At 36.7% G+C, this 11,053-nt stretch overlaps 1 protein-coding gene across 1 annotated transcript in view; it reads left to right on the top strand.

Moving 5' to 3' along the window:
* Positions 1–3,095: 3,095 nt before the first annotated feature.
* nt5dc3 (5'-nucleotidase domain containing 3) overlaps positions 3,096–11,053 on the top strand; it is a 50,740-nt gene continuing 42,782 nt past the window's right edge. The window contains 2 exon segments of the mRNA XM_030136614.1: positions 3,096–3,489; positions 6,024–6,030. Of these exon segments, the coding sequence (XP_029992474.1) occupies positions 3,204–3,489; positions 6,024–6,030 (293 nt within the window). The 5' untranslated portion in view covers positions 3,096–3,203.

The following is an 11,053-nucleotide window of genomic DNA, read 5'->3' as shown; positions in this document are numbered from 1 at the left end:
TGACCTATTGTCCCAAAATCACTGCAGGATCGTAGTACGGTATGGGATGAATGAGTTACGGTCATTTTTGTGACATTTTTACACTATTGCTATTTTTAATTATTTTTTTTAATATAAATATTAGCATTTTAGCTCAATAGCTTCCAGGTCATGTGACCTATTGACCCAAAATCACTGCAGAATTATAGCAGTACACTGGCTAAATGAGTTACGGCCATTTTTGTGATGTTTTAATACTTTTGCTATTTTTAAGGAATTTTTTTATATAAATATTAGCATTTTAGCGCAATAGCTTCCAGGTCATGTGATCCATTGACCCAAAATCACTTCAGAATTGTAGTACGGCATTGGATGAAAGAGTTACGATCTTTTTTGTGATGTTTTAACACTATTGCTATTTTTAATGATTTTTTAAACGTAAATATTAGCATTTTAGCTCAATAGCTTCCAGGTCATGTGACCTATTGACCCAAAATCACTGCAGGATTGTAGTACGGCATTGGCTGAAAGAGTTACGGTCTTTTTTGTGATGTTTTAGCACTGTTGCTATTTTAAATGATTTTTTTTAAATGTAAATATTAGCATTTTAGCTCAATAGCTTCCAGATCATGTGACCTACTGACCCAAAATCACTGCAGGATTGTAGTACGGCATTGGCTGAAAGAGTTACGGTCTTTTTTGTGATGTTGTAAAACTGTTGCTATTTTAAAGGAATTTTTTTGTGTAAATATTAGCATTTCAGCTTAATAGCTTCGAGGTCATGCGACCTGTTCACCCAAAATCACTGCAGAATCGTAGTACAGCATGGCCTGAAAGAGTTATGGTCTTTTTTGTGATGTTTTAACACTTGCTATTTTTAAGGAATTTTTTTAGTGTAAATATTAACATTTTAGCTCAATAACTTCCAGGTCATGTGACCTATTGACCCAAAATTACTGCAGGATATTATTATGGTACTGGATGAACGAGTTACAGTCATTTTTGTGACGTTTTAACACTGTTGCTATTTTTAATGATTTTTTTTTTTATATATAAATGTTAGCATTTTAGCTCAATAGCTTCCAGGTCATGTGACCTATTGACCCAAAATCACTGCAGGATTGTATTATGATACTGTCTGAACGAGTTACGGTAATTTTTGTGACGTTTTAACACTGTTGCTATTTTTAATGATTTTTTTAGTTTAAATATTAGCATTTTAGCTCAATAGCTTCCAGGTCATGTGACCTATTGACTCAAAATCAGTGCAGGATCATAGTACTACATGGGCTGGTTGAGTTACACCTCTTTTTATTACATTTGAATAATTTCCTTATTTTTAATGAAATTAACATTGTAAATGTTTGCATTTTAGCTCAATACAAGATAAACATTTATTGACGAGATGGAAACAAAATGTTTTAATTTGTTCAAAGGGTCTGGGGTGTATCCTGAATCACCGCTGCCAGCAAACATGTACGGCAAGTCACCGCCGACGATATAATGGTTAAAAACCAGTGAAGACTCACACTGACATGTCTGTTTATTACCCATCAATAACCCACATTTTATTTTGAAAACCGGAAGATGGTCCACGCTGTAGCATCCTAGCGCTGACTTTCTCAACCACCACCGTGTATTTACCGTAAAGTCCGTAATACGGGAGCACTTGAAATGTTAGAGCGGCTGGCTTGACTTTGCAAAAAGGAGAGTCAACTGGCTTGACCGTAAAAAAAGGAGAGTCAGCTGGCTTGACCGCAGTGCCACCAGGGGACGGTCTAGCAGGAAGCGCAAAAGTGAGACAGACAGGTAGAATAGGTGATGTGGAGAGGAGAACTATTCATCTTAACTTTTAACAATCACTTTGCGTGTCATGCACAAACCCTCATCATGGAAAACACACGAAGAAATGCATATTTTGCACCTTTTAAGTTAAAAGCAATCGATGCGTCTGTCCAAGAAGGAAATAGAGCTGCAGCATGGAAGTGCCATTGAGCAACAATGGAGGAGAGACTGAGAAGGTGTGTGACGGAGAATTTGAGGCTGTTCAGCTCCAACACTGAAGAGGACGACTGCAGTGGTTTAATGAGCAGAAGGAAGATGAAGACAGCATCAATGACTTTTCTGGGTTTTTGAACCAGCCGTGTTCCTGCCGTTTTACTGCCGTGTTACAGGTACTGTTTGGAAAAAAAGCAGTTAAAATATTGAAATAAATACTTAAATAATCTTTCTGTTTACCATCTTTCTGTGTAAATATCTCATGTCACAATGTGGACACCTGCGGCTTATAGTCAGGTGCGACTTAAAGTCAGCCGCGGTTTATAGTCAGGTGCGGTTTATATTCCGGTGTGCCCTATAGCCCGGAAAGTACGGTACTACAAGATTCTCAACAGACAAATTCAAAGTTTAAACAAGGTCAAGTGTGTGCCCACGCTCCTGCACACATAAGAGATATATGTATATAAGAAAAGAGATGGGACACATGACATGGAAACTTGAAATTATAATCTATTCGAATAACCCAAAATCAATTAAAAATCATCAAATATTTATGTACATTGCTCCTATGGAATTTATTGTATGAGAGGTTACTACATTAGACAAATAACATAATTTTGTTTTAATGTTTTTTTGGTTGTATTTTATTAGTGCCTTTATTCTAATACTTTTATGAAAAATAATCTAATTCTATAAGACAAAACTTATCTTAATTTTCAAGAAAAAAAAAGTGAGAATGTTACATGAATAAAATTGCTTTTTTTTTTTTTTTTTTGTAAAAAGTCAGAATCTAACAATGTGGTCAGTCGACAGATAAGTATCAATTAAGGAGATGCCCTACGTTGCTCATTTAAACTTCTTCATGACTTTATCCTCATTATTATATTACGAGTTTTCTTTCTTTTTTTTTTATTCGTTTGTTTGTTTGTTTGTTTGTTTGTTTGTTTGTTTGTTTTTATTGTTGTAAATTTGGTGATTTTCTTCGTCTTTTTTTTTCTTTTATTTGTTGTTTCTTCCACATCCGTCCCCCTCCTTGACGCGCTCCTTCGACGCATCAACCTCTGATTGGCTACATGGGCGGGGCCTATTCAAACCTGGAAGTGACGCACCCAGCAGCGACAGCCCAGGGACACTTTCAGTTTGCACAGACAAGCTTGTCATACGTATGCGATCGTCGAGAAGACCACCACGACCTCCAGCCGGGCTGCCTCTCAGGAACCAGAGCTATGGCGCCCTTGTCCTTTCCCGTTTCGTCTCTCCTGAAGGGTCGGGACTGTTTGCAGAGGGCTGGTGTTCTCTTTAATGTCTTAAACGGTTTACCCCACCGGCCGTCCAAGCCTCGGTCATGGAAAAGGGGTTTCTGTGCGGCGTCCTATGGAATGGGTCAAATACTGTCACAACAACGCAGAGTCAAAACCCACGGAGCGTCTGTGCGCAGCAGCTCCTCAGCCGGCCAGGACATGGCAGAGAGACTGTGGACTGTTTACAACGAGACCAAGAGGCAGACTGAAGGTACGGACAGCAGTAAACAACAGACACCCGTTAGTCAAAACACCTAATTCTTCTTCTTCTTATTATTATTATTATTATTATTATTATTATTATTATTATTATTATTATTATACGGAACGGCCGTGGTTTAACATAATTTATGGTCGTTATTATTTGGTGAAAAAGTCATAAAGTGGTTATTGGGGACATTGCTGAAATTTGACTGTGATTGTTTGTTATTCTGAAAAATGCAGACATTACTTATTTAAATATCTCAAGCCAAATACACAAACTTAAACTAGCATGAACAAATTACCTTCATTTTTGCACCTCTTACACAATACCTCCATTGTATTTTGAATTTATGAGTAAGAACACTTCCTCCCAAAGGACTTCTTTTCTTTTCTACTGTGTTACCCAACAAGTCACAGCCTAATATACTGTTTGTAGATATGCGCAGTATTAGACAAAATAACCAAACAAGGTAATATGAGAGGGCAAAAATTATTTGAGTTCCGGCTCTTTTTAATTCGACTTTGAAATGGACAAAATGATTAAAAAAAAAAAAAAAGACTTGACCAAATGTACAGTAAAATATTCTTGTTGTATGGTCATTGCACAGGAGGATGCTACGTTTACATCATATGCAAAATATTGTAAATCTTTATGAGCAAGTAAACATAAAAGGTTTTATATGGGAAATGAAAAAAGTTTCAAAACCTTGGTTAATTTACAAACCTAACTACACAAGAAAAGCAGGAAGAAAGGGATGTATTAAAACAAAAATGGCCGAATTTCCCTGAAAAACCGTGGGTTTTCCTCATAATATATAATTTTAATACATGAACGGAGTCATAAAATTACATCAAATTAGTGTTTCTGTATCTAACACATCACAATTTCGAAACTGATTTTGTTTTATGTTATTATTATTATTATTATTATTATTATTTATTATTATTAGTAGTAGTAGTAGTGGCATCATTATTATACTCCCTACGGAAGCCGAGAATGGCTGTGGTTTAACATATTATTTTAAAGTCGTTATCTCGAGATAACAAAGTTGGTTATCTCGTGATGCTAACAGGTACCACTTCCTCCACATCACTGCCTTCAACAGCTGTTGCTGACATGTGCTGTAAAGAGCAGAACACACATTCAACAACAAGTTACCGGTAAGTTACAGTAACTACAAGTTCCGATAGTTTGTTTACTGCATGTTCAAGGTTTAAAGGGCAGTATGTTAGTCTGAACAGAGTTTGAACAGAGTTTGACCAAGTTACCAACTAACATATATCCAGCTACTTCAGCTAACGTAGTGTTAGCTGCTTGTTATTGCTCAAGTAATACTCATGGACACTTTACTGTCAGAATCGCAACCTAACTTCATGTTAATGTTATCAAGCCGACAGACACCAGTCGGGCTTTTCTACACTTAATGACCAAATGTGTTAATGTGTTGTAGTTACAAGATGAGACCAGTAGGGAGAGCTCTATGCTAATGTTTAAGCGAAGAGCCACATCTCTTAGTCATAAAGAAATGTGGGAAGAAGAAAGACGTGTCCTTGCTTCATTCATTATTATTCCCCTGTTTCAGGTATGGTAATGTTATAAAAATCATAGAAAACAACCTCAAGTAAAACATTTAGAAATTTAGGTAACTGCAAACTAGTCCTTACAAATTGTAAAGTGCCGTTTGGTCTGTACACTTTATTATAGAAATAGCTTGTTAACTAGTTAGCATCCTACTGCTATGTTTGTTACATTGAATTAGCTTCGCTAGCAAAGTTAGGATCCTAGTGCTAATGTGTTAATAGGAGTTGTATGGTCGTATGTGTTGGACCTGATTGTGTGGTGTCATGCATGGTCATTTATTTGTGAAACATATATTCATGTTCATGTTGTACAATGTAATTGTGACATAATTTCAGTCATAAAGAAATGTGAGAAGAAGAAAGACATGTCCTTGCATCTATTCATTATTATTCCCCTGTTTCAAGGCATTGACACGCTGGCTTATGTAGGCTAACTTTAATTTAACAGGATGTGTTGTGTACCATTTAATCAAATGTTAAATTATTCCCCTAATAGTGCTTTGTGTCGTAGGAGAAATGAATGGGAAGCCTTTCATCTTTACAGCCCTCTGCGGCTTTGAGCAGGTTACCTGCAGTTAGTGTTTCACATTTTGAAAGATTTTCTCTTATTTTTCTGTTAATGTCAGTAACATATTGTTTCTTCTCACATATTAGGCAGCCAACTGGGAGTAGATGTGACACACTCCTCAGTGGACGGGAACCTTCCAAGACTGAGCGCAGAATCCTAACCTTTCAGGCACTATCATCAGTGATGGACGGTGAATGGGACTCATTTGGCAGTTGGTAGTCCCCTACATAATGTAATAGTAATACAGGTATGAGGTACAGCAGTGGAATGTGTGCATTAAAGATAACTGTGAGGAATCTTAAACACCGTGTTTTTGTTGAGATGCACATTAACTCCTTAATGTTTAATTACACAAAAAGATTTACATTCTTATGGTGCAGATGTCTTTCAAGACAGTTTGTCCAATATTGCTCTTATACATTGCTCTGTCATAGTACAATGTATCTGAATAAAGTTCAACAAATACTGTAATGTGGTGTGTAGCTGCCTTATTTTAGGCATGTATACCTTGTCATATTTACCTTATTCCAACATTTAGTTACAGTAGTTGGTTCAATCTGACCACTACATTATTTCACAGATTAGATGGCTTGCTGCGCTCTCCAGGCTGATGACATTTTATGACTGGCAGCTTGTGAGTGAAAAGTCTTAATCCATGAAGTTTTAGGGTACTCCTAAGTGTGTTACACAGACATCCCACCTGTACAAACATTTGGCAGACTTCTCAAAGAAAATAAGAATGAAAAATATGCATTTGATACAAACCTTCACTGTGTTGGGATGTCTGTTCTCTTCATTTCAGTGCTCTTCCTGTATGGGCCTTATTGGTGAATAGCATGTAGCACTTCTGATGGAAGCCTTGATTAGCTGGCAATTGTGCATTTCTAGACTCGAAGTTAAATGCTGCTGTGGCATTTTCAGCAGTTAGACTCTCCTTGGTTTCAAGGCCCATCCCGGAATGTGCACACTGCACAAACATTGCCCAGCTGGTCTCAGAAAAGGGGGTGACAGAGCTTTTCTCATCTGTGACTAAATGCATACAGCACTTCATTTTCAATAATGCTAGTGTAGCAGGGTTGGTTATGCTTCCCTGAATTTGCCTGATTTTCTGTGGTGCTCCAACAAATTCAGAGTATAGCTGGAGCAGCTCCCACAATGAGTTGTTAGATTGTATGGTAGTGGGTGGGACAGGGACTTGTTCCCATGTTTGGGGTCCCTTAACTGTGTGTAACTTTTGCCTATGATGGAGAGACAATGGTATGTGGTGTTCCCCTTGTGTATAATTGTCAATTGTGTTCTAAAATGTATTTATTATTTTAACACCTATTTTTTTATTCATATTTTATCATTATAAATATTGCATTATTATTTCAATGCCTTGAGGTTTTTTTGTAAATGCTGATATATGTAGTGCCTTGCCGTGTCCTGTTGTCTCTACTAGAAATTGTATTTTTTGCAATAATAATAAAAAAACAAAATTATCAGTTGTGTTAATGAAAACTGGCATATTGAGTGATTGCTGTGGGTGCTTTCATTAAGTGTTGTGCAGGTTACAATGCATTGATTGATGGGGGCACACGAGTTATTCATCAAACAACATATAATTTATTTGAATAATCTGTAAAGTCAAAAACCAGATAATATACATACATAGTACACATGCATACATACATACATACATGTACACACATACATGCACATGTGCATACATACAGACATACATACATGCACAAACACACATACATGCACACATACATGTGTATGCCATTTGTGTTGGGTTGTCCTCAGGACACCCCTTTCCCTCAAAGCTGACAGAAACTGGTCCATGGTGATCTGTAAAATTAAAAAAAAAAAACAATTTAATGTCGTCATATTTGTTAGCTGCAAAAAAGTTGTTCACCTTTTGACTGCTGGCCCTTCATTAATAGTCCATGGGCCAGGCCAGGTAGTGGTACCACCAAAGGGGGCAAAACCTTTGTGGTGCCAGTTTGTTAGTAGGACATATATATGTGTATTAAACCATGATAGCCTTTCCAAATGAGTAGCTTAGTCATGATTGTGTGGTACCTCCTTTTTTTCCAAAAAATGTATCATTACGCTGAATAGCACATAGTGGTATTTCTGAATTATTCCACCTTTTCCTGTAAAAATGCTAGTGGAATTGGTCCAAGATAAGGTTGTGACATTACATTATGCTTCTACTTTTCAGATTTTATAGGAAGATGTTACAATTGATTGTTTCTTTCAGAAAATAGTATACGTGTTTTCACTCCATTCAAGCACCACATCTGAGGCAAGTAAATATCAATGTTTATTTAAGACTTAGTCAAAACAGAGTTAAGATTGAAAAAAGTGAAGTGATGATAAATTCCTTTTCATACAGAGCAAATGAAAGTTCTGGAGTGATCACAACAAAGACAGCAGTTTAATAATGACACAACTACGGAGCAGAAAACGAATGTACCATTTCATTTCATACATAAGAGCACGTGTTATAGTGCCAATCCCGATGCAAACAGACAAGAAAATAACACATAAGGTATTTTGGTGTCTTTGCAGGTCTGGATGCTAGGGCCTTATAAGGTAGTATATTTGCCATTTGTACACATTCCGGTACATAGGAATTATTATTAGAGGTCTCTGAGATGACAAGTGTAAAAGATTAAAAGAAACAATCAAGAGTAAATTTTTGAGTAATAAGTATGAGTCATGAGCCCATTGTCAGCACAGGAAATATTCCTTTTTTTTTTTTTTCTCCATGGTTCTGATTCTGCAAAATTTGTGGGAAAAAAATCCTGAATTTCACAAAACTTTAACTTGCTTGAGGGAGTCTTGGCATTTATTTGCCAAAGTAAATACCCTTAGAGGAAGTGAAAACACATTTCAAATAAATTGTGATGTAGTCAACATTGAACTGGCGTCCCAAATGTCCACTGTATCTCCTACTGTATTCTGCTGTAATAGACAACAGTCCTTTGCAGCATTAGTGTTAAAAATGCCCAAGCTTTATGTAGCAGTAATAACAGAAAAAGAAATGTTTTGGATACAAACAGGTAACTAATTAGGGTTAATTAGGAGTCTAAGTGTATTTTGACCATTTTTGAACACTTGTTTTTGCCTTTATATTTCTTCTGAACAAACTGTTTACTTTGCCTTCTCTTGACATGCTGTTTTAACACACTGAACCTAAAATCACAAAAAAACATGAAATTCAAAATCTGGTTGAAGGAACCATTTTTATAACTTAGATTATATAAATTGAAAACTTAAAAAAATAAATAAAATAAAAAATTTAGCAAATATTAAAGTTATATACAACTATTTCCATGAAAATGTAAGGCAGTGCCTAAGATATTTTTTAGGAAAACTATAGACAACACTTTACATCTGGTGTCACAATACGATGGATACAGATGTTCAATGAACTGTTTTTACAACTCAGAAAACTATATACAACTACTTATAACAACAATCAGGTGTCACAAGATGCCATACATCTGACTGGCTGATGTAGTTCACTTTTCCACCAAACCCCGTGACATGCAAGCACTTCTCTTAGAAACCCATTTTTACTGCCTTTTTCCTGCACCAAATATGATAACAATAATGATGAAAATTCTGTATTTTTTGTGTATCATGAGACTGGTTTACTTGGCCTTTCAACAACATTGATGTCTCAGTTTTTCTTTGACATCTGCACTTTCACACGAGTTGAAATGAAGACTCAGAGAGACTTCGTCTGCTGATACGCTGTCTTAAATCAGTTTGTGATTTGGATGTGAGAGGGCTCATCTAGGGACTCCAAAGGGTTAATACTGACCACTGTTATATTGTATACCACCTTCAAGCAGCTTCAAGACTGCTATATAATACTGCAGTATGCCGTTATCTACTGTCTGAACTGTTTGTGGTTTATATGTGACTCAGATCTTTGATAATAACAAAGAATTGGCCATTATTTTGATGAATCTATGTTGGTATTAACATCCACGTTTATTGCCTCTGATTTTGTTACTTACAGTGAATTATTCATCAACGAGACTGCTATAGGTGTAATGCTGCAGTATGCACTTCTCTACTGTGTAAACTTTTTTTTTTTTTTTTGGTTTATATGTAACTCAGATCTTTGATGATAACAAAGAACTGGCCATGAATGTGGCGAATCTGTGTTGGTATTAACATTCCATACATTCAAGTGATATTTTATGACCTCTGATTTTGTCTCTTACAGTGGGTTTATTCAATGGCTGATAGCTATGACTATGCTACTACTTTGGAATGGCTATCATAGCAAAATATTATCTGTAGATATAGGCCATTTCAAAATGCATCACTAGAACTTTCCCCCTTGGGTGGTACCAGTATCCCAAATATCTGGTCTTGGCCCATGGACTATAACTGTAAGTAGAAAAGGTTGTCATAGCTCCAGTTTATTTAATAACCACATCTGCTTTTGAGTTGATGATTGTAACGCCCTATACTGCACCACTAAGCATAATGTAAATACCACACATAGGACACAAAGCGCTATTAAGGGAATCAATAAACATTTGATTAAATGTTCCACAGCACATCCTACTAAATTAACATTAGCCTACATAAGCCAGTGTAGAAAAGCCCGACTGGTGTCTTTTGGCTCAATAACATTAACATGAAGTTAGGTTGCGATTCTGACAGTTAAGTGTCCATAAGCATTACTTGAACAAGCTATCATTACGTTAGCTGAAGTAACCGGATAGATGTTAGTTGGTAACTTGGTCAAACTCTCATGTGTTCAGACTAACATATTGCCCCTTGAACCTTAAACACGTAGTATTGCGGCGTATAACCTTAAAAACAAACCAGATGCCGCGGCAGGCTAAGACATGGGAGTTTACACTGAAAATTCACCATTACATACGTTCATGAGGATTATTATCCATATTACAAGCATAGAAAACAAGCACTTACTTCAAACGTCATATATTCAATGCTGTGCAAAGATACTCACATGGCCAGTGACAAAAGACAATGGTGACGGTGACAATAACAATGGTCAACAGAAAGTTTCTCCCCAGGCTCACCCCGCCGCCATGACCTAGGCCACTTACGCGCCCAGGTGAGTGCAGAGACTTAATAGACAACACCACACCCACAGTGCCACACGTAACTGGTGCCAATATGCATGATGTCACACAAATAGGAAGAGAAAAACCAAAAAAAAAAACCAACATAGTGCTTATGGCTCCTACATTCCAGCCCCCAGTTATTACACAGCAATCATTAACCACCACCATTAACTGTAGGAGACAGACACCATGACAGATGCCAAGATAGTCCAATCAGAGTCCTAATTGACAAAATATGTCCAAAAGAGAGTCCATATTTCACAGAGGGATAAAGTTCATGTCCATGGTTACATTCCAAAGGATCTTCACTGCCC

The sequence above is a fragment of the Sphaeramia orbicularis genome, chromosome 6 (assembly GCF_902148855.1).
Source record: "Sphaeramia orbicularis chromosome 6, fSphaOr1.1, whole genome shotgun sequence".
Classification (NCBI taxonomy): Eukaryota; Metazoa; Chordata; class Actinopteri; order Kurtiformes; family Apogonidae; genus Sphaeramia; species Sphaeramia orbicularis.
The sequence above is the reverse complement of the archived record's forward strand: the minus strand, read 5'-3'. Positions and strand labels throughout refer to the sequence as shown.